The 23,787-nt window shown below is 38.3% G+C and overlaps 2 protein-coding genes across 6 annotated transcripts in view; one reads left to right on the top strand and one right to left on the bottom strand.

Moving 5' to 3' along the window:
• Positions 1-6,197, top strand: part of LOC133712705 (ATP-dependent (S)-NAD(P)H-hydrate dehydratase) — a 14,731-nt gene extending 8,534 nt beyond the window's left edge. For all 5 annotated transcript variants that reach the window (XM_062138810.1, XM_062138806.1, XM_062138807.1 and 2 more), the window contains 12 exons: positions 1,708-1,963; positions 2,064-2,350; positions 2,911-2,987; positions 3,131-3,240; positions 3,339-3,453; positions 3,565-3,627; positions 3,757-3,920; positions 4,413-4,474; positions 5,038-5,104; positions 5,446-5,505; positions 5,595-5,723; positions 5,805-6,197. In XM_062138810.1, coding sequence (XP_061994794.1) covers positions 2,092-2,350; positions 2,911-2,987; positions 3,131-3,240; positions 3,339-3,453; positions 3,565-3,627; positions 3,757-3,920; positions 4,413-4,474; positions 5,038-5,104; positions 5,446-5,505; positions 5,595-5,723; positions 5,805-5,832 — 1,134 coding nt within the window. In that variant the 5' untranslated portion in view covers positions 1,708-1,963; positions 2,064-2,091 and the 3' untranslated portion in view covers positions 5,833-6,197. The remainder of the gene's footprint in view (positions 1-1,707; positions 1,964-2,063; positions 2,351-2,910; positions 2,988-3,130; positions 3,241-3,338; positions 3,454-3,564; positions 3,628-3,756; positions 3,921-4,412; positions 4,475-5,037; positions 5,105-5,445; positions 5,506-5,594; positions 5,724-5,804) is intronic.
• A 14,536-nt stretch (positions 6,198-20,733) lies between these two features.
• LOC133710942 (nuclear transcription factor Y subunit C-9-like) lies at positions 20,734-23,500 on the bottom strand. The gene is made up of 3 exons (XM_062137095.1): positions 23,346-23,500; positions 23,166-23,221; positions 20,734-21,774 (listed from the first exon to the last, which is right to left on the bottom strand). Exon 3 carries the CDS (start codon positions 21,771-21,773, stop codon positions 21,000-21,002), a length of 774 nt encoding a protein of 257 aa, XP_061993079.1. The 5' UTR covers position 21,774; positions 23,166-23,221; positions 23,346-23,500; the 3' UTR covers positions 20,734-20,999.
• Positions 23,501-23,787: the final 287 nt, after the last annotated feature.

The raw sequence follows: 23,787 nt of genomic DNA, 5'->3' as shown, positions 1-23,787 counted from the left end.
AATATCTGTAAAAAATGATTTTAAACAGATATTTCTTCACTTTATTGGGGATATATCCTAAAATTCTTCACTTTATTGGAGATATATCACAAATATTGTAGACCAAAAATGATTTTACACAGATATTTCTTCACTTTATTGGGGATATATCCTAAAATTCTTCACTTTATCGGAGATATATAACAAATATCTTAGACCAGCGAGCGGCTTTTAACCACCTAGAGTATTTTTTTTATTTTTATAAACCTATTATAACTTGTGGTGTATAGGTTGAAGACAAAATAAAATATTTAAAAAAAAATATTAAAAAAAAAAAAATGAAGAAACATAAAAAAAACAAAATAAAAAAAAAACGAAAAAATAGAAAAAAAAAAAAAACGAAAAAAAAACGAATTTTTTTTTTATTTTATATTTTTTTTATTTTTTTGTCTTGAAATGACCATTTTACCCCTCAAAAAGTCAGAGTCAAAGTCCAATTTGGACGGAATAGGAGAAATTGGACACGACTGATTGAAATTTGAAAGTTCAGGGGGTAAAAAAGTGAAATTGAGAGTTTGGGGGGTGAAATGATGACACCCCCAAACCTCAGGGGGGTAAACTGAAATTAATCCATATAAAAATATAGTTGGATTTACAATTTTAAGCTGCAAGAGTCTTTTTATTTTGTCTCTTTCCTGTGGGACTTGGGGTATTGGATGAGTGAAAATATTCGCAACAGCCTCAGGTAGTACAGCTGTAGTCTTCAAAATTTGACTTCAATGACATGAAAACTCAAGATTTATGTTTGTACTGATGATTGATACTTTGATAGTCTCTTAATCTTCTGTTTGAACTCTCACATGATTGATACTTTGATAGACTCCTAATCTTCTGTTTGAACTCTCACATGCTGGATTGATGGAGATAATAACGTCCAAAGATTGAATCGAGGTTATATTGATATGGGATTCATAAATTAACTTGATAAAGTGGATATCCAGGAATTAGGTTTGTTGTGATTCCTACAGCTTCTAATTATGAAAAAAAAAAAAAAAAAACTTCTCTCTCATCTGTTAAACAAATCTTTAGGATAAATGTTTCGGTTTGTATATGCAAGTCTGAGAAAGAGTTCTAACATTTTGATTATCCTTAATGTTATGTTGAGTATTTATCTTTGTCGCAAAGATACATGTTCAATATACAAATGATTTTATACAAACCTATAGCTGAAGATACCTCTGATCAAGTTTCTAGGTGGGAAATAGTGATTTTATACAATGCCTATTGTATATGGACTGATGTATTATCCTTTGTCCATAGTATGAAGGCATTCTTGGAAATACAGTAGCTTCAACATAGCTTAGTCTGCTGGAGTAACATTAAAATGATATATAATATCTGACATATATTACTTAAAAATCCGACGACTCAATTTCAGAACAAAAAAAAAAAATTTAAATGGTTGATTGCTTTTGGGTGAAACAATGAATACGAAAGTAATCAAGATTGTTTAAACTTTAAGAGATCTCATTGTACCAGTGGAGTGCATAAACTTTATGCTCCAAACTGAATGTTATACTTTCTTTGGTGATTGGAAACACATATATGCTATGTGTATGTATGTGATTTATTTGTAACCTGTCTTATTTTAACTTTTGAGTTTGCAGTTTTTTTCTTGGAGTATATTGGATCTATAGCCTTCTCTGTCCTCTGTCTTCTCTTTTACAGGCTTTCATGAGAGAGAGAGAGAGAGAAAAAAAAAAAAAAGTCCCGGCAGCATCGCACGGGTTTAAGCACTAGTAAGGAAGACTAAGCCAAACGGTACCGGTTTGCAATTTAACTAGGGACCCACAACAGGTGTTGGCTATTATCATCTTCCACAACGCAAAAAGCCACAGACTTTAGCGAACCCATTTCAATATTTTGCAGAGGTTTTACGGAAAGAGGTGGGCTTGACTCGTTAAAGGTCGAGCATTTCTACTAGGTACGTATCTGTAACTTCTTCAAAGTTGATTACTTTGTGCAATTTTGATCAATTTCTGGGTGGATTGAATTCTGAGGATTTGGTATTTGTGGGTTTTTAGTGGAAGAAAGAGTGGTGCTTGGTCATTGATGCTTGTAAAACTAGGAGTGAATTCTGGGTTTGGTGCAAAGAGTTGTATTTGTATGCTGGCTTCTTCAGCTGTGTTGAGAAGGCAACAGTTGGTGATAAGGTGTCTTGGAGGTTACAGTGATCATAACATTAACACTAATCAGAAACCAATGCAAGGAGTTAGGTTCAGTAGTGGAGCTTCTTTGGAGGCTGATGCTGAGAATGTTCTGAGAGCAATCACACCGACCCTTGATCCAAATAGACACAAGGGTCAGGCTGGTAAGCTCTCAATGTGCTAATGATGTCATTTCTTTAGCTTCGTTTACAATGAGTATTGCAGATATAGATGTAAATATATACCATATATGTTGTATGTGTGTGTTTAAAATTGATATGTTTAACAACTGAAGATTAAGGTAATTGGCATCCTTCACCGTTGTGATGTTGGTTGTGGGAATGGCCTTATTGGTTTCTTGTTCCAATTTTAATTGCTATATCAGAGTTGAATTGGTTAGTTTGAGCGTTTGGGTGACTGGAAGGCAGCTGTAGTCTAGGTTTAGTTTCTTTGGGTGTTTGGTTTGCATCAATTAAGTGTCTGCAGTGTTGTTCTTCGAGTCTCTGGTGTCTTTTCCTTGTTGCTTGTGGACTTGTCCACTTTTATTTTATCATTCTGTTCATAACTAAATTTTTTTAAGAAAAAGTGTGATCCTGCAATATAATCATGTTGAATTGCTTGTTGTGTTTGGTTCATCAATGTTCTCGATCTATTCGATGTCTCTTATGTGTTTGTACTGAAGAAAGGAGCAAATCTGCTAATATTTCCTCTCTGTTCTGGTCAGGAAAGATAGCTGTTATTGGTGGGTGCCGTGAGTACACTGGTGCTCCATATTTTGCTGCTATCTCAGCATTAAAAATTGTAAGTGCCATGCTGTTATTTTTCATTTCTAAATATTAGCCAGATTCAATCAAAAATGTTGCTAATAGACAGAAATGGTAAACAATAAGTATTTTCTTCACTTGGTAAGTTTGATAAACGAAAGCATATCCTTTTCATCTCAGGGTGCGGATCTGTCCCATGTTTTCTGTACAAGAGATGCTGCTTCAGTTATAAAAAGCTACAGTCCTGAGTTGATCGTACACCCAATTTTAGAAGAGTCATACAGTGTTAGGTGATTTAGTTTTCAATACAAATTCATATGCTTGTAACAATCAAAATATAAGTCCTTATCATCTAGTGAGCTGTTAATTTTTTTAAGCCGATTTTCAGGGATGAGGACAAGAGCTTTATCTTAGAAAAGGTTCTTGGTGAAGTTGATAAGTGGATGGAAAGATTCGATTGTCTTGTAATTGGTCCAGGCCTTGGAAGGGACCCATTTCTTCTGGTTAGCTTCTGTTGATTTAATTACTTGAGGAGTTGTTGTAGGCTACTTTAGTGTTTAATCATGCACATAATGTACACCATATGTATTTCTAACTATGTCGTTGTAATCCAGGATTGTGTTAGCAAAATCATAAAGCATGCAAGACAGTCCAATGTTCCAATTGTCATAGATGGGGTATGTAATCACAAGTGCGTATATCATACTTGAGATCCTGCAATAAATGATTGTGTTTTCTTTTCTTAGTTTCACCACACATGTTCTTTCTATGAAACTGTCAGTTAATGTCAGCATCAAATTTGCCAGGATGGACTCTTTCTTATTACAAACTGTCTTGATCTTGTAAGTGGATATCACTTGGCTGTCCTGACTCCAAATGTAAATGAATACAAGCGACTTGTACAAAAAGTTTTGAGTTGTGAAGTAAATGATGAAGATGCACGTGAGCAATTACTATCTCTTGCAAAAAGGTAAATATCTATTTCAAGATTCTTTTGTATTGTGTTCTAGCAGTTGACGACTGTTTGTATTGTATTATATAATTCAGTTACATTACTTGGAATATATTCGGTTGATAAGGCACTAATGGTGTTTTATAATTCTCTAGCATCTCCACTAAGTTTCAAAAACAGTTTTAAATTCTCATACATGCACTTATGCAATATGTATGTGTATTAGCATTCTTACATACAGGACTGTTGGTCAGGCATTTTTAGGGTCGTCAACCATCTTGGTGATTGTTCAGATTGGGAATTGGATGAAGCTTTGTTGAATACCATGCATGAGCAAACCTTCTAGATGATTTTGTGAAATACACTTCACACTTAAGGCTAATGCTTTATGATGTATTTTGTCCTATACTCCAAAATAGATGTAGTTTGCTTGTTGCATTTGTATGCTTTTATTTCATAATAATAATAATCTTATGGTACTTATTTAACTGTTGAACCTGTATCTGTCAGGATTGGTGGTGTCACTATACTTAGGAAAGGAAAAGCTGACCTCATTAGTGATGGTGAGACAGGTGCGTAACAAATATGCCTGTATGTTTTGTGCTGTTTAGGTACTTCATGAAGCTTTTGCTTTAATAACATTACTATTCCTTGAAACATATTTTTCCATATGTGACCACATATCCTTTGAGAATGTAGGTAAGCATCTTACAAATTTATGCTAGTGGGAGTCACTTCCTGTGTCACACCTTGTCAACTCTTTGGACCATGAGTTATTGCATTCTAATCTTGGGGGACTAATGTTCAGCTTTTAAACCAAATGCATGATCTAAACCTTTTCATTTATAATATAATTTCTCCCAATTCAAGACACTGTCAATTTGTGTCAATCAAGTGAAACGAAGCAAAGATGACTTGTCAAAGATCCTGAGAGCCATATTATACTTGTAGTTATCACACAAAAGGGTTTCAATTATCTGATGTACAAGTTCTGCAAGTCACTTGGTTTCTGTTTTTGACACACTGTTAACTAAATTCAAGGCTTTTTGCCTCCTCTTGATCTTGGAAATCCCTATTGTGTTCTCAAATAAGGAAGCCTGAAATGCTTAGTTCTAAGATTTTATTCTTTATTCAGTTGAATCAGTGAGCATATATGGTTCTCCTCGAAGATGTGGTGGACAGGGAGATATACTTTCTGGAAGGCAAGTTTTTGTTTCCAAGTTTCAGACGTTGTTTTGTGAATGGCTTCTTTTTGTACGTGTTAACTGGTAACTGAAGTTCTATTTACAATCCTTCAATTGTTGCTCTCCAAGAATGCATTACCCAAACATTCATGCGCATGTGTGGGTATGGGTGAGAGAGAGATGGAATACTGCAAAATTCACTATGTCTCCTAGTCCTGGTTACCTTTTTAAAATTCATGTACATGTGTGTTGAAGTGATTGTCACCAACTGATGATTTGTCTTTAAAACCCTGAATTCTATATTCTGTTGCATTAATTGATACTTTATATTTGAATCTAACATGTTTTTGTTGCTCCAGCGTTGCTGTATTTCTTTCATGGGCCCGTCAAATTGTCACAGATGAGAATCTGAGTATCAGGTTACACGGTCTAAACATGTTAAACTTTTGGTTTCTTGTAGTTTTACCCCATGTTTGACAACTACTTGTGCCAATTTGTGTATTTGCAGTTCCCGAAACCCCACAATGTTAGGTTGCATTGCTGGCTCCACTTTAATGAGGAAGGCTGCATCCCTCGCTTTTGAGAATAAGAAAAGGTCAACTCTTACTACTGACATCATAGAATGCTTGGGAAGAAGGTACAGGCTGCTGCCCATAAAAAAGAGTAATCTTGATATACGAATTTTGAGTTAAGTTGGAGATTCTTCTCTCTTGTGCAGTTTGCAGGATATTTGTCCAGTTCCCTGATGCTGTTTTAATCTTCTGCTGATAGAGTTGCATGTACTGACATTCAGAGACCCTCAATTTCACTCGCTTCGGTTGACCAGAATCACATTTCCTTGGTTTCCTTCACACCCTTTCCAAACTTAAAACTCTTTTTTTTTTTTTTTCCTCTTTTTCTCGTTTTTGGTGAAAACAACTTCTCTTGTATATAGACTGTTTTGCTTATTATGACATTATCAGGATGAATATTTCATTGGCCTCTAAATCTCTGCGAAGGAAATGATGTTAGCCATAAGCCTCTGTTATCACGATCATGAAGCATGTATATCAACTAGTATACAGATTTCTGTGATATAGTATATCTTCTAATAGTGAAACTGCTCAAGTAATCACAGGTTTTAACAGATTTGACTAAAACAAGAAAAGCCCTGCAGCGCGCTCGATTTCCTACCAATTTGTCATTTCGCAAGTGAAATGATGAACAAAGTAGCAAATTTAAGCAGAAAGGATGGTATCAAACCTGTGATTTATGTAGAAGGTGAAACCATCCAAAATTCAAAACCAGACCTTTACAGAAACTTATCATGCTGCATTAAGTAATAACAAGCCCTTTGCACTAAATGACCAAACCACACATTTCCAGAACAACTTGATTTAGCACTTTGAGTAACGAGGGCAGTTGGTGACTACCCTCGGATTTGTCACGCGCTACGAAGTATATACAGTTTGATATACGTACTTGAAAGCTTCTCTAGGGTTTCACATTATTTGTGTCCGATTGAACCGAAACTTCTTTATATACAAGTCTATACATAGTTACATACTATTAGACTTGTCCGCAGAGAATCTTAAAACCCTTTTGCCCCAAACTTCAGTTCTTGATCTCTCATTCTCTAATTTGCTACCAACACCGAAATCCCCAATTCTTTCTTCAAAGAACCCTAACTTCAACATCCCAAACCCATATTTGAATTCTGCAAATATCAAAATTCCTCCATCAAAATTAGCAAATTCCACTCATAAAATGAATTTTCCTTGACTCAATCCACTTCAATTCAAATCCTTAAAGTTGGTATTCCCAATTTGAAGTTTTTATTTCTTCAAACCCTAAATTCCTAAATTTCAATTTCTAAATCCTTTGCTTGCCACCTGATTCGATACATTGCAATCAAAATGCCTAGTTCAACTATGCCTACTCCTACTTCTGTTTTCTGAAAATGAGTTGGTGCTGGTTACCAAAGGTGTAAAGGCAAGGCTCCTCCAACTACAAATGCCGCAGTTCATCCAAAAGTCAATAAGAAATCAATCAAGACCAAGAGGAAGATGAACAGAAAAAATAAATAAAAATAAAAAAAGCTGCAAAGTTTAGTGCAACAAGGTTATGGGTGTGGGATCACTTCGAGAAATTTAAGAAGCCGATTTTCGAAGTTGTAGATGGAAAGTAGGGTCAGGTAGACACAAACTTAGACCAAAATGTAAGTATTGCACTACTAATCTTGCTTCTTATTCATTGTATAATGGGTTTAGTGGTCTTAAGAGGCATATAGACTATAGAGCATGTGCACAAGTAGTGCCCAAATTGGATTGATGTAAAATTGTAAATGATGAGGACCAACAAGTTTTCACTAATGATGGGACTACCGAACCTAATGTAGTTATGATGGGTTGGACAGAACAAGCTTGTACACAAGTTGCTTGTCAAATGATCATTCATGATGAACTATCATTTAGTCACATAGAAAAAGAAAGCTTTAAGAGTTTTTATTTTTAATTGTTTGTTTGTTTTTTTTTTTTTAAGATCAAGCGATATTAGTCCCTTGTAACGGTTTTCGCATAAGGCGCCTACTCTCCCTAAAAGGGAGAGGACCACTACTCTCGTATATTCACCTCTCATCCCTCTGTTTTATTATTTTATTAAAATAAAAGAGAAAAAACAATATGAAAAAAGGGGACATCAACCAAAAGTTCTCCATGAAAAATGAAACAAGGACAACTCAAGAGTGAGAAAAAACTAACAAAAGAAATAACAAAGCAAGATAGGCTATAGTGGAATATATGGGTGGCCATAGTAAATTAAGATCACCCACATATGATAGCGCTAGCCATAAGAAACAAGCCATTATATTCAAACCCACTGCATCTAACATTTTCTCCCCCTCGTGGTCTCTCTCTCACTAGAATAGTTTAGAGCGTCTCTCTCTAGAAAAGAGAAGCACCCCACTTTCAACAGTGGATCCCTCGGAACTATTCCGAATCCCAGTTCCAAGAACCCAGCCCAGTTTCATGAACCCAGCCATGTTCCAACTAACTAATCCCATCAATCTATGAGCTTACTTACTCCGGTCTTCAATATCCCTGACCTGCTCCCCTTGCTCCGCCATCTGGTCTTAACTTACACCCACTCAGGTCATCTCAATTCCCTGTGTTTACTTACTCCAATCTTTACTTCCCTTGCAGAATTTACTACTTGTTTGCTATCTGTCACCTTCTCAGAACCTTTGATTTCCTGTTAACTTGATCTTACTCACCATCTGTCCTTAATAAGATTTATTGAGACCTGTTCTACTGCTCAATCCACCGCCTGCCTTCTCTGCCGGCCATCTCTTCACCCTAGAAAATCCCACCACCTCTTAATTTCAGTCACTTCATTGTCTTTCTGGGTTCTTAATGATCACATCCTCAGGAAATGCCTATTTATTTGAACAATTCCAACGTCCTTCTTACAACTTATACATCCACACTCCACGAAGCCAATTCACTTCCCCTGCAAACCTCTTCCATATCTCACCTTACAAGCATCATCCATCTCCTATCCTCACCATGCAATCCAATGAGAACATAAACCCTAACCCAGATGATCAAGTAATCAATCTAAACCAACCTGATCCTCAAGCAGAGCAATCCCTTACTTTGCTAGGCTTCCTTATTGCTGACAAATTTCTCAACACTGCTGCTATTATCCGAATCCTTACTCGAGCATGGTCTGACTTTGGTGAAGTACACATCGAAGCTATCCGAGATCAACGTACTTTCACCATCACCCCTATGAAGGCAGAGACCCGTCAACTGATCCTTGATAGAGGATCTTGGTCTGTCATGGGTCATACGATCAGCACCAATACTTGGCCTTTGGAGGCAAGACTAGAGGACGTCCTTGTCCATTCTTTGGCTATTTGGATCCAAGCTCACGGTCTCCTGCGCGGGCAGATGACTAGGGCAAATGCTAACCTCCTTGGAGCTGTTGCTTGTACGGTGATGGAGGTCGAAAACCCTAACTCTATAAATGGTTGGAGGGGGTTCCTTCGGGTTAGAGTCAATATCAACACACTACTACCCTTGATACCTGGATTTTGGATTAGGTGCAGACAGTGGCGGATCCAGGATGTAAACTTGGGGTGGGCTAATCTAAGGCTTGCTACCAAGATTTTTTTTTTCCCCATCAATAATGCTTGTAAAAATTTTGAGACTAAATTGTAAAGAAATGTTAATAGAAATTGTTGTAAGAAAATCAGGAAAGAGAGAAAAAAAAAATAGGCAAGAAAATTTTAGCAAGAAAGAAGAAGGGAGCCCTTCATGGGGAAAGAGAAAATGGGGGAGGAAAATGATAAAACAACCAAGAAAACAAGCATTAATTGCTGTCAACAAGATTCAAACTAAGGTCACTAGGAAAATAACCAACCACTTTGCCAACTGAACTAAACATGAATATGAGAAATGTTAACACTTATAATCAATCAAATATTGAAAGAATTATGGGTTGGGCTATAGCCCAACCAGCCTCCTACGTAGTTACGCCCCTGGGTGCGGATCCAACACTCCGATCTGGGTGGAGTTTCGATACGAAAGGATCTCTCTCTTCTGCTACAATTGTGGCCGACTGGGTCATAGTGAATGATTCTGCAACCATCCCCACTTCCTAAGAGCTGATTGTTTGATGATTACCCCGGAGGCTAGACGTCAAGCTCCTCTCACCTAAAGGAGCTTGGCGTCTTTATCATGGTAATATTTTCTTGTCTTTGAAAATATATTTTATCATGGTAATTTACCAATTCTTATATTGGCAGGTCTATCGACATTGAGGCTACTTTTATCAACTGTCTTGGAGCTACCCTGCTGTATGTCTGCTTGTATAGGGTAGAAGTTTATAATCACTATTTTCATTAGATAGAGCTCCTACTTGGTGATAATTACATGTTTACTAAACTTCAATTACCAAAGTCGTTTCAGTATGTATGGATTCTTGTAGCTTGTAGATTTGGTGGTTTTCAAATATTGGATCAAGCTAAGATCCACTTAGTCTTACTCTGGGTAGATTGTGTCTAATGTATTGCCTAATTGATGATAACTATTCCCAAAGCAATACCCTCTAGTGACAGATCGTCACCTTTTACTGACGAACCTCTAGTTGCTAAAGGTCAGACACCTATAGTATATAAGCATAACATGAGTTCTTTCAATCAAACCAAAGCAATGATAACTTAAGCAATAATATCGACTAATTTGCAAAACTTTTCTCCAAGTTTATTCATGAGATAAATGATTTGTGTTATCAAACTCTCAACATGCATTTTTGTAGTGTTCATTGTAAGAATTAAAAATAGTGAAGAAGCAAGATATTTACTACACTAAGGCTATCTTCAATCCTAGGTCTAAAGTCCACCTTTCGGACCCTATGTTTCCAAAACCCATCTCCAATAACAAGTTGGATCGATCTATTATAAAATATGTTTTAAGGGTCTAATTAAAGACCAAAGGCTGGTTTCTATTTATAGCACGTTGTAGACCACAAGTGGATGGAGAAGAGTTATTGATTAGTCAACCACATGCAATATTAAACAAATTATAATTTAGCTCCGAACGATTGGCGTTGAGCAAATTATAGCCCTTACCATTTGGATAAATAATACTTTTAGAAAATCCACAATTTTAGACCACCACAACTTGAGATAGTCTTAATAGGTTAAAATTATGTCGTTTTAATTTAAAAAAAAAAAAAAAAAAAGAGTTTCATATTGCATTTTTTTATATATAATTTATGCGAAAAAGACTATAACAAACTAAAGGGAACAACCTCTGGTGGACGTCTTCAAGTTTGTTCTTTGAAGGATGGGACCTGTATGTCTAAGTATGTAGGACATTTGATGAATGAGCTGCATAACCCTGAGTATGCAAACATACTTTTTGATGGAAAAAGTATGTTTATTACGAGACATGCCGTAATCTTGAGTCCTCAAGACTTAATGCAAGACCAAGAAAGATTCGATACAAGTGTTCATATCCGCTGGTTATGCTTTGTCAAGAGCTTCCTAGTGTACCGAGTGATACTCTCATCACCAAAATGTTGCCATAACTGGTTCCGTTCCTGTGAAGTGTTCAAAGAACCTATTCGGCGTCAAAGATATTCCATCGAAGACAGTTGTTGTGACTATTTCCTCAGATATGCTAGTAGTAAGATACTATATCGAGCACTGAACATGGAGTCATTTGTTGATTTGGCTAACCCCTTAGGACTAGAATAGTGAGGAAATGCTAGTAGTAAGATACTACATCGAGCACTGAACATGGAGTCATTTGTTGATTTGGCCAACCCCTTAGGACTAGAATAGTTTGTTGGAATGCATGTTTATTATGCATATTGCTGCCAAGTAGATGAACCCCCAATATTTTGTAAACAAGAAAAACTACACCACTATTCCTCAGCTTTTAAATATACATGTCAGCAATGTTTCTGTTTCAAAAAAATAAAAATAAAAAACTCTAGGGCAACCAAAATTGAGGAGGTTAAAGCTATTAGCATTAGCTGCTGCAATCAGAGTCTGCTTATCCATAAATTTTTGAAATGAGAGTGTTCCATTTTGCTTCTTTTGCACTAGGTCGTTAGAATATATATTGTAAGTTCATGCTTCTTTTGCTTCCATTCTTTCAAAATCAACTTGCTAAGATAAACTATGTTCATTCTTACCAAAATACCTTTGTGCCTATCAAGTGAAAATGCATAAACTCGTCTTTTGACGCCTTCATCCCTCTAAATTTTTTCTTTTATTAAGGGTATATATCTCGTACTTTTACTACAAAAAAAAATTTGTATATTTATTTTCTTTTAATATTGTAGTACTGATGAATAAACCGTATTATTTGTTTGCGGATGAAGCAAAACGTCTTTATACACTACGTTCCTAGTAAATACACAATCTTCATCACCAACTGTGAGTCTTTTTTAAACATAACCTTTGTAGTTGATTAAATAGTCTTAACAATTGACTAAATACAACACTAAGATATCCGCGCCTTAGTCCATGTGTCAAAGAGTTCCTCAAATTGAAATTAGAATTTTTTATTATAATTTCACCAACACTTTCTTTGTTGTGGTTTTGAGGATGCTTGTCCAATTTGTTGGTGCTAATGATTTTCAAATGACAGAGTCGGATCATCGGAAACTCAATTGCTTTTATTAGCTAGAGTTAAATTTTCTTAGTTTTCGTGACAGCTTTCACAGTTTTGAGAGATATTAAACTTTGTATATAGAAAGATAACTTTGCCGCTAGTTTCTTAAAAACCTGGATGAGAATCTAACATCAATTATTTCATAAGAGCAATGATATTTCAAAGCCATAAGATTGTCTTGCCTACTATCTCTGCTTTTCTTAGGGCCTTATTTGGTTCGTGGAATTGAAACATTAGAAAAAGAAACTCGATTATTTTTTTTGTTTGTGTCCTTGGGATACTAAAGGAAATGAAACATTTTCCTAAAGGAAATTGATTTCCCCTTTGGGTTTGCTTTCACCCCGGGGTTAGGTTTCGCTCTTCAACATCTCCCAATTTCAAGCACCAATTGGGTTCGAATGAGGAAATCGATCTCCCCTTTCAGTTTGCATTCACCGCCGCTACTGTGCAAGGCACTTGATGGACGAGGTGGGCCAGAATGACGGACCCCACCGACGGAGCCGTTCGGTACATCATCGGTGCATTCCCAACGTTCTCTAAAATAATAACAACATGAAATTCTAATCTTCATTTTGAATCAAGCCCACGGGGCGAAATAATATATTAATCACAAGCCAGAATAGACCATTACATACCATTCCGCTGTCATTTAAGGACATAGATAGGCAAGAAGGTAGTGGTAGTACCCACAGTGGTACGTAGAAATAGACCTACTCATTATACATTTCAGATCGTAGAGATAGCGGAGATCCTCATTTGGTACTACGCCGGAGGCGCTAAAATTCTAGGTTCCTAATACAAGGAAACTTATTGTAATTAGACAAAAAAATCTAAAAACATAGGTTTGGGCCAAGAGCCTAAACCCTAGCCCAAATTTAGAAGCTAATGGACTAGGATAGAACCCCAGCCCAAAAACTAAGCGCAATAGGATAGTCACCAAGGGGAGCACTCCAGGCCCAGCAGCCTGATTCGGGCCCAGTCCACTATCTTCCCATCTCCCTTGTCATACGTCACCCGCCGGCTGAGTTCGTCCGACCCACGCTGCCATGTTGTCGACCTGCATCGTCCAGAGGCACGCCGCCATGCTGCCGACCCGTGTCGTCCTGAGCCACGTGTTTGGCTCCAATTTTGCTGCAGCTGGCAACAGTCTCTTTTCTTGCGCGGGCGTGCCAGCACCGTTCGGGTGCGGTCGTCGGGGGTGTCCCTTGACCTGACTTCTTTTCAAGCGATTGTAGACGAGGAGAGCACCAACCTCGTCGTGGGATTCTTTCTGCCTCGTGGTGAGGACTTTGCTGAAGTTTCTTCTTGTTAACACAATCGATACTCAATGTTGTAGATCGAGCAGAGCGACATCACCGGGAAATGTTGAGATCTTGCTAAAGCGTGACTTTAGCTTGGCTGGGTTGCTAGGGCGTTACCCTTGCTTGGCTGGTTCTGTAACCGTTGTGGTCGCGGCACTACCGTCGGCTCCCGAGGAGAATAGGACCGAAGCACGTTGACAGAGGGTTTGGTGGCACTGAAAGTCGGCTTCTGAGAAGACTAGGACTAGGAGTGTTGATTACACGCATTTTTATGCATGTAATTATATCTAAAACACTATAAATAAGTTAATCCTTAAGTTAATTATTATGTAATTAATCTATTTTTATTTAGTTGTAGGTAATAAGCGGAGTTGCGAAAATTGAGAGAAAATGGTGCGAAATTGAAGCAAGTTAGAGTTTCCGACAAAAAGACAAAAAGCCAACGCTAAGTCAATCATCATCGATGGCATCAAGGGAGCGGAATCCGATTGCCTCCGAGTTTATGCAGATGTGTGCTTTGAGGTGGAAAAGAAAGAAAAATAGAAGAGAAGAACGAGAAGGAAAATGAGAAAAGAAAAAGAAATGGTGTTAGTTAATCATTGGTTTGATTAATTGATCAAACCATTTGCTTGATTAAGTACAGCCACAGCCCACAGCCATCACGTTCAACAATTAAACAATCAATGATTGTTTAATTAGCTTGAGCAAATTAAAATCTGACACGTGGCAGAAAACAGAAAAGAAAGATATTTTCTTCTATCCTTTCCCTCCCAGCCACCACGTGCCATCCTATTCCATTTCTCTTCTTCTCTCTTGCGCAACAGACCACATCCATCACCATTAATTCCCTCATTCTCTCTCAACGAACGGACCTGATGCATTCCCACTTCCTCTTTCTTTGACCACAGGCCACGATTCCATATATATTGAACTAACCCTTGAGAAATCACACACAGAACGAGAGAACAGTAGCCGCAACACCAAAACAGAGGCAGCCCTTTGGGCTGCTCTCTTTTCCCATCTTCTTCCTCCATTTTTTTTTCCTCTTTTCTTTATATTTTATTTTGGGAATTTAGAAGAACTCACTCAAGGCTTCAAGGGAATCATCATCAAGAGCATAACACCTCTATTTTGGGTAGTTGGGTGAAGAAATTGCTTGGTTCATACTAGCTCATAGCTAGAAGTGACCAAACTAACTCTCCCCTCTCTTCCTTATTATCTATTCCATAATTTATTTGCTATTGATGATGTATTTGACTATGGATAGTGAGTAGTTCAATTTTGGGAGTTAGGGTTGTGAAGCCCTAACTCATCTTGTATAAATATTGATGCTTTAATTTTAATAAATGCAATTTTCATTGTGTATGCTTTAAATCCGAATTTATTGGTCCTTAGAAGCATGTTTCTAGGCTTTGTCAACCTTTGAAATTATGTTGTGGGCAATTGCGATGAATAGATTGATAAATTGACAACTTATTAGTCTTGTGGCATCTAGGATTTAAGTGTGGTGACCATTAGCTAGCTTAATTGTAGCTAAGCTTGCTTGAGTCTCTATTATCTTGCTCTCTAGGCCTCTAATTTTGGATATTGCGGCCTTAACCGGCGTAATGCCCAAATTAGAGAGTTGATTGTGGCCTTAACCGGCATAATCAATACACCGAAAGGATAATTGGTTTAGTAGCCTTAACCGGTACTAGATACGGGACTCGACACATATAGGAAATGCATGCATTTGTGAAATTGACATCGATATTTGCAAGAGAGTTAGTGTGAATCACCCGACACTCCCATGTTCCCATTAATTTGAAAACCCAAATTTAATTTTCTAGTTCGTTAATTAGTTGTTTAGTTTACTTTTCGGTTGCGTTTAATTTAGTTGATTCCCAATTCAAAACCCCCTACAAATTTCGACTCATTTGTGCATACCCACCACTAGGCTCTTAGTTTTGATTAGGCTTTAGTGAAAACCAAAGCCGAGCATTGCTAAGGCTTGGTGCCTTAGATTAGCCTTTTTATTCACTTTATTTTTATTTTGTTTGCTTAGTGACTTTAGTTCCGACCACCCAAGGATTGTGGGTTAGCCACTAATCCCCGTGGTACGATAAACTTGGGCATAATATTTCCCTATCTTGACAATGATACGTACGCTTGCGTAAATGTGTATCAAGTCAAGTGTGATCACCGCTAAGAGAAAGAGAAAGAGAGGGAGAGGAGTTGCTTTTAGAGAGGTTTGCTCTAGAGAGAACTTAGATCATCTTAGAGATGTTGTTGTTGAATGTGAATGTCTATATTGTGTTTCAATGTAACCTCTATTTATAGGCTACCATGCCAACTACTTTGGCATTAAACAAATGAAAGTGGAGCACTAATTGGAGATAAGGGAGGTGGAGGTGTAGGTGGAGCACTAATAGGAATGATGAATTTGGGAGATAAGGAAGCACTTTCGGCTCCTTTATTCCTTCATGTATATCTCCATCAGAAATTCAGATTATGGCCATGATGTCTTCATAAAAAATGTTCCACTATGAATCTAGATCATGCTGACCAAATTTCAGAGCTTTCTTCCATGTGGTTGGGCCGAAAATGCTGCTGGACCTCTTACAGGTCCAGTTTTCCAGTTTTGCTTCTGTAGAAAATTGGGCTGATTGTTTGAAGGCCTTCCACTCAAAAAAAGCTCTTGCACTCTTCATAAGAAATGATCCTTGGGCTGTCTAGAATGGATCTGGAAAGTTTCAGCACATTTCGATTTCATTTGGTTAGTCTGCCACCCATCCTTCCTTGTCTAGCTCGGTTTTTCCTAGCCGAAGTAGGAAAATATGCTAAAGTTGACTTGTCATACTTCCATAGTAGGCTTTATTTAGCCTCTAAATATATATTTCGAGCTTGTCGACAATATATAGCTTGAGCCACTGACATTGGCTCAATTTCTCCAAAACACGCCTTGTCAGGCCAAAATGTTCATTTTGGGTCCAAACATTGCCCCCCAGACCTCGAAGTCAAAGGTCCTCGTCTTGACTGAAGAGGTCTTGAATCAGCACTCCTCTTATAATGTCGTTGCTCCAAAGCCACTTGTATTGGCTTGACTAAAGTTACTTGAACAGTAGCCTCTCTCCCTCTTAATTATATATAGTGAGCATACATATATTAATCGCCAGTCTTCCTTCGCGAACCAATCTTTTGCGAGACCATGTAATTAAAACCACTTCGCTGCCAACAATTCGCAACCCAGCTTTCGCCACAATTATTGGCAAAAATATTGATTTGATCTCCTCCACTGCTAATACCATACTAGGCATATTAAATGCCTCTTGTATATGTGCCCAGACCAATACCAATGGCCTCTTAAGTATATTAGCAAGTTCCAGCCACTATTAGGCAAGAACACAATTTTTTGCATCCTCCGCGACGCACAAATTTGAAACTCTTTTTGCATTTTTGTATTTTTTTTTTTTTAAATTTTAATAAGACATTGTGAATCAAGGTTTAGACATGCGGCCCAAGTATAGTCGTCTAGACACAAATTTTCTTTCAAATCTTTTGGGCAACCTTACTAAAATGGCCAGGTGGAGGAGGGCGAACAAGAGAGGCAGAATCCATTTTGGCATGAGCTACTCCCACATAGTGGTTTAGGCCCATTTGCACGCACTTCTGGATTCAAGAACCTGTCATGAACGTTGTCCCCTTTTTAGACACCATTTCACATAGGCTATACTTACTAAGATGAGAAAAGTCATAAGTGTGAAGACAGTTCAACAAGTGTTAATAAAAGCCGCCCTTAACCTTAAGGGACCTGAACTAGGCACCAATAAGGAGTTTAGGCCAATATTAACAAAAGAGACTTCACCTATTCCGTTATGATTCACAAATGACGAAAATAAAAATGAAAATTGAAAATTGACAGGAAATTTAAAAACAAAGAAAGAAGTTAGCAGCACTATATTTGGCTAACCTCCAGAAGGCCACGGGGGAGGCCATCTATGCTTCACTCCAAGCTCCGATGTATCAAAATTTGTAGGGTAAAAATCCCTCCTATGAGAGCTTGTAGAAAAAGAACAAAGATACTTCTCGTTGAAGAATTTGGAGGAATTTGGCTCGTGAAAGGGGTATTCTTGCCCCCCAAGTATCTTTGTTGGTTGACGAGACATGATCTCCAATTGTAATTTGGAAGATGACGGTGTCCCAAGATCGGCTTTGTCGCCAACTTCTCTTGATCAAAGGGATGATCATGGGTCATATCTTGCCCCCCATGCATCTGATCAGTAGCCACATATTTGGCTTGATCAGTGGAGACATTAGATATTTGTTCAGAGACAATTTTCTTGTCTGAAGAACAATCTTGTTGATGACGTTCTCCATAAGTAGCCTCTATGTAAGGCTGTGATTCACCAGTGAGGCCATTAGGTTGATTGCCACCTATAGGCAAATCAGCCTCATAAATGACCTCTTCTCGAGCGTTCTGCTCAATTTCTAGGTCCCAATCGCGAAACCTCTGCTTTGTTTTTGCGATCAAAATGGCCATGTCCCTGGCTTGCTTTTCTTTATTCCTCTCGATGTTGGCCATGATCATCGCGAGCTGTTCATCAATGCTTGCCCCCTCTGGGATGGGAATAGGCATAAACTCATCATTAATGGCGGTATCGCCAATGGTGGCAACATTGTCCATCAATTCACTTTAGGAATTTCTTTTGGTAAAGATTTTCCCCTGGCATCTCAATGATGACGAAAAAAGACTCTAGTATAATCCCACCGGGTGAGCCAAAATGTTTGGCTCCAATTTTGTTTTGAAGCCCGGTGGTTGAATGTCTTCAAGAAAAGAAAAAAAATTCTAACCTTGTCCCACTGGGAGTGCCAAAATGTTTGGCTCCAATTTTGCTGCAGCTGGTCAACAGTCTCTTTTCTTGCGCGGGCGTGCCAGCACCGTTCGGGTGCGGTCGTCGGGGGTGTCCCTTGACCTGACTTCTTTTCAAGCGATTGTAGACGAGGAGAGCACCAACCTCGTCGTGGGATTCTTTCTGCCTCGTGGTGAGGACTTTGCTGAAGTTTCTTCTTGTTAACACAATCGATACTCAATGTTGTAGATCGAGCAGAGCGACATCACCGGGAAATGTTGAGATCTTGCTAAAGCGTGACTTTAGCTTGGCTGGGTTGCTAGGGCGTTACCCTTGCTTGGCTGGTTCTGTAACTGTTGTGGTCGCGGCACTACCGTCGGCTCCCGAGGAGACTAGGACCGAAGCACGTTGACAGAGGGTTTGGTGGCACTGAAAGTCGGCTTCTGAGAAGACTAGGACTAGGAGTGTGATCACCGCTAAGAGAAAGAGAAAGAGAGGGAGAGGAGTTGCTCTTAGAGAGGTTTGCTCTAGAGAGAACTTAGATCATCTTAGAGATGTTGTTGTTGAATGTGAATGTCTATATTGTGTTTCAATGTAACCTCTATTTATAGGCTACCATGCCAACTACTTTGGCATTAAACAAATGAAAGTGGAGCACTAATTGGAGATAAGGGAGGTGGAGGTGTAGGTGGAGCACTAATAGGAATGATGAATTTGGGAGATAAGGGAGGTGGAGATGGAGGTGGAGCACTAATAGGAATGATGAATTTGGGAGATAAGGAAGCACTTTCGGCTCCTTTATTCCTTCATGTATATCTCCATCAGAAATTCAGATTATGGCCATGATGTCTTCATAAAAAATGTTCCACTATGAATCTAGATCATGCTGACCAAATTTCAGAGCTTTCTTCCATGTGGTTGGGCCGAAAATGCTGCTGGACCTCTTACAGATCCAGTTTTCCAGTTTTGCTTCTGTAGAAAATTGGGCTGATTGTTTGAAGGCCTTCCACTCAAAAAAAGCTCTTGCACTCTTCATAAGAAATGATCCTTGGGCTGTCTACAATGGATCTGGAAAGTTTCAGCACATTTCGATTTCATTTGGTTAGTCTGCCACCCCTCCTTCCTTGTCTAGCTCGGTTTTTCCTAACCGAAGTAGGAAAATATGCTAAAGTTGACTTGTCATACTTCCATAGTAGGCTTTATTTAGCCTCTAAATATATATTTCGAGCTTGTCGACAATATATAGCTTGAGCCACTGACATTGGCTCAATTTCTCCAAAACACGCCTTGTCAGGCCAAAATGTTCATTTTGGGTCCAAACACCACGCGCCATGGAACACCACCATCCCCGATCTGGGTCCTCACAACCCCACACCACCATCAATCGAAAAATCAAGGCGGCGCCTACATTCCAAGAAACCCAACGCAAGGACGAAAATCCGACCTGTAACAGCACGACTCCCGCCTCCCCACCAGCCCAGCTAAACCAAACTGACAAAACCATGGAACACAGCCCCTCTGACAAAGTCCTATGGGTGGTAGAGAGATCGATCTCCCGTCCGGCAACAATCCCATGACGGCGATGAGGCCGGAGGCCACCCAAACGTCGGGGCGCTGCCAGACGAGAACAATTTTGCAGCAAACGGAGAGCGGCCGGCTTTAGGGTTTCTCAAAGGAAGTTGGAATTTGAAATTCTAATCTTCATGAAGCATCCTATCATTTAATAATCATATTGCACTGCATGCATGCTATTATATTATATTATGTTGAAGATATTGATAGACAAAGTTGATTATTCAGCCAACCATTGCAATATTAGTTGTTAATTAATTATAAGTTCATGATGTATTGAAATTTCCCATGACGGGTTTAGAAACAACCACTTCGGTTCCAACGGGTAACTTTTGAACCTATCAGATTCAACCCGTTAAGACCGCAACCCGTTAAACTATACGTAACCCTCCAACCTGCCCATTTGCCAAGCCTAATGAATTAATTGTCCTCATGTTCACATATATTTACTTTTTTTTTTCCTTCTCTTTGAAAATGCTCACATAAATGAGGGTTCTTATTGTTGAAAATGCAAGCAATACAATGAACGAATTCTAGACATTTAGAAATATTAGAGAGAAGAACATTCATAATGGATCCAAGTCAGAAGCAAGTGTCAAGTGCATCACATCATGTAGCTAAAATGATGAAAAAGATGTAGCTAAAACTAAGTAACTCAATCACTTCCAACAAGTAATTCCACAACTAAAATGATGAAAAAGATGTAGCTAATTTCAACCTGAATGGGTAAAATCGAACATAAAGTTAATGAACCAAAATACCAGAAACCACCTTCTACAGAAACACTTCAATGCAGCAATAACAAGCGCTTAGTAACTGTTATAACAAATAGTTATAGAGCAAAGTGTTTAACTTCTAATAGTAATCCTTCAGTTACAGACAAAAAAGGGTATCTTCCATCAACCACACCTTTTGCAGAATCTTTTCATGTAGCAATAATAAGCACTTTGTAACTGTAATAACTGGATATAAAGCAAACTGTGTATCGGATAAGTTAAAAATGGTAAACCTTCAAATTACAAACAATCATCTTCCAGTAATCCTTTCACTCAGAATCTTTGTGCGGCTGTTGTTGCTGAGGCCAAGCTGGCTGAGCCATGTATGGATGTGTTGGTTGGCCATACATATTTTGATCCATCACAGGCTTTCCCACCATCATCCCGGGAGCACCAACCTGTGGTGGATGTTGAGCAGGCATGTAATAGTAAGGAAGACCATCAGCTGGACCGACAACTGGAACATTCCCACCTCTTGGGATTGATGCAAGAACCTCATCTTTCAAATCCTCTCTGGGGACGATATCAACTAGAAAATCAAATATATCAGTCCTTGTAATTGCTGCCGCAATGTCATTCTTTTGCAATGTTCTCCTTTTGTTCTCCTCTGTGTGGTTCCAAGACCGTAGTGTCAACTCCAGAATAAACATCTCACAGGCCCTGGCAAATATGACCGGAGCTTCAGCAGATATCATCCTTACATCCTCATCAGCCTTCATAATCTTCTTAATCCTGGCCAATGGTAAACTATGGTTCTTGAAATCATTAGCCTGCTCAATTTCTTGATACTGACCTGACCAAAAGTTTTGGAGTTGTTGCTGTAGTTGCTGTTGTTGTTGCTGGTGGATGTGCTGATAAGCTTGGTGTTGTGCAAGCTGAGAAGGACCTCCCGGCTGAGTGGGAGATTGCATCATTCCAACCGATCCAGTTGGAGAGAGTCCCATCATTTGGCTAGGCTGATATGGGTTCACACCATATGATGCTTGACCTGCACTACCTGGGACTCCCATTGTTGTTGGATGCCCATGCCCTTGCTGATCCATCCTGGTATAAGGTTGGAAAGAATAAGTTCTCTAACTTTGTACATTGTGGATTATCAAAAATAAAGTTTCTGAAAGCCAAATAAATATAGAGAGATTGCTGAATATCAACTATAGGATTTTGGTTCCCTGATAGATGTCTGTGATCTGACAGTTTTTATATAGGCTGTCAATTTGTCTAACACAACCCTGTTTTCAAAACCAGCTGTGTCGCTCTAGATACAACACAGTTTTTATATAGTAATTCTAGAATTACTATCTAGAATTATATTGAAAACCAAAAAACCTAATAACATTATATGGTCAAACTAAGCTTCCATAACAATCAATGTACAAATTCCCTTCAAAGTTGACTACCTTCTCCTCCACCAGAAAGCACATTAGACCTTAACCAAAATTCTCCCCTACAAGGTCTGGCATAGCCATACCAGTAATTCTAGTACTCCTCCTACCATTCCATTTAGGTCCAATTAGTCAACCAATCTTATTCTAACTACCTATTTGCCTTTTATTTCATTCGAATAGCTGACCACCATAGGAATTTCCACTATATTAGATGATTCATTCGAATAGCTGACCACCATAGGAATTTCCACTATATTAGATGTTGCAAACTGAGACTTTATTTGGAATCGAGTATTCTGCCTTAACAAGTATAGCTCATAAATTAAACAAGGCCCTCTTAAGTTGGACAAGAACGAATTACACATGGTAGACCATTTCACACCCAAGACTAATCGCTAAAAACCAGACCACAGTTTTTACTTGAAACCCCCGTAGACCATACGAACTTACTATGAAATTGAGTATTCTGTCTTAACAAGAAAAGTGACTAACAATTTTATACAGAAACAGATATGTGCATCTCGCAAATTATACAACACCCTCTTATAATTAGGCAAAGCACAAAAAGCACTTGGCAGACCTTTTCACACAAGATTACTTAACCAGCTGCCAAATTAGACAACAGTTCATACCCCAAACCCCACGTAAACCTACCCACACAAGTTCCCAATTTTCTTCCAAAGCTGAAAATACAGTGAGTCAACTCAAGCCTAAGCTACCAACTCACTGAGTCAAACAGCAAAGTAAAACCAACCATAGAGAAAATCGCTATTGTCTCTGATTTCCTTCACATAAACACAAACAACTGGCCACATACTACACCTACCTACCTATACACAGAGTTGGACTTAATCAAACTCTAGGGTTTCTGAAACTATAACAAAAACAAAAACAAAAAAACAATCAAGAACAGCCTATATCACCAACTTTTCCAACTTAAACAAAAAATTCCCACAAAGACATTACACATAAAGCATAAAAATCCAAGAAATTAAAAAAAAAAAAAAAAAAAAAAAAAAACTCAAGCACAAAAGTAAAGAAATTCGGTACCTTTTGTCGCTCTGCTTGTTCTTGGGTTCTGGGTTTTGCTCAACCACTTGTAAAGCCTATAAAGAAAGCAAATTTGGTCAATTCCCGACTATTTGAACCCAAGCTTTGAATGGAAAAGAGGAAAGCTGCAAACTACGATGAGCGAGAAAATTAGGAAAAAAAGAGAGAAAAAGGGCGAACCTTTAAATTGGGTTGGGAGAAATTGGGAAATCTGATCAAGTATGAAACAGGAAAGGAGTGGAGTTGGGTTGGGGGAATCGGAGTGGGGGAGTATATTGCGTCCACTCTCCCCACTATAAAAAAGCGCCAGTTTTGGTTCGTCGTCCCAACTATAACTTTTCGTTTGACTTTTCCTATCTGACGATTTTGCCCCTCCACAATTAATTAAATATTTGAAGGAATAAAATAAATGAAAATATCTATCGTTGTTGTTCACTCAGCTACCTATTTTTATCATTTTATCCTTTTGGTCGGTAGTCGGTACCCATTTTTACTTTTTTAATGAGTTTAATTTGAAGACATTTACTCTACTTTAAAGAGAGGGAAGGGGGTGTTGATATGCTTGAAGGAGGTGGCAAAAAAGTGTTTTGAATATATGATAATTAAAATTTTGATAATGTAA

The sequence above is a fragment of the Rosa rugosa genome, chromosome 5 (assembly GCF_958449725.1).
Source record: "Rosa rugosa chromosome 5, drRosRugo1.1, whole genome shotgun sequence".
Classification (NCBI taxonomy): Eukaryota; Viridiplantae; Streptophyta; class Magnoliopsida; order Rosales; family Rosaceae; genus Rosa; species Rosa rugosa.
The sequence above is the reverse complement of the archived record's forward strand: the minus strand, read 5'-3'. Positions and strand labels throughout refer to the sequence as shown.

What these genes read in the sequence shown, in the direction of transcription:
- LOC133710942 (XM_062137095.1), bottom strand. Translation starts at nt 21,773, where the DNA reads ATGGATCAGCAAGGGCATGGGCATCCAACAACAATGGGAGTCCCAGGT.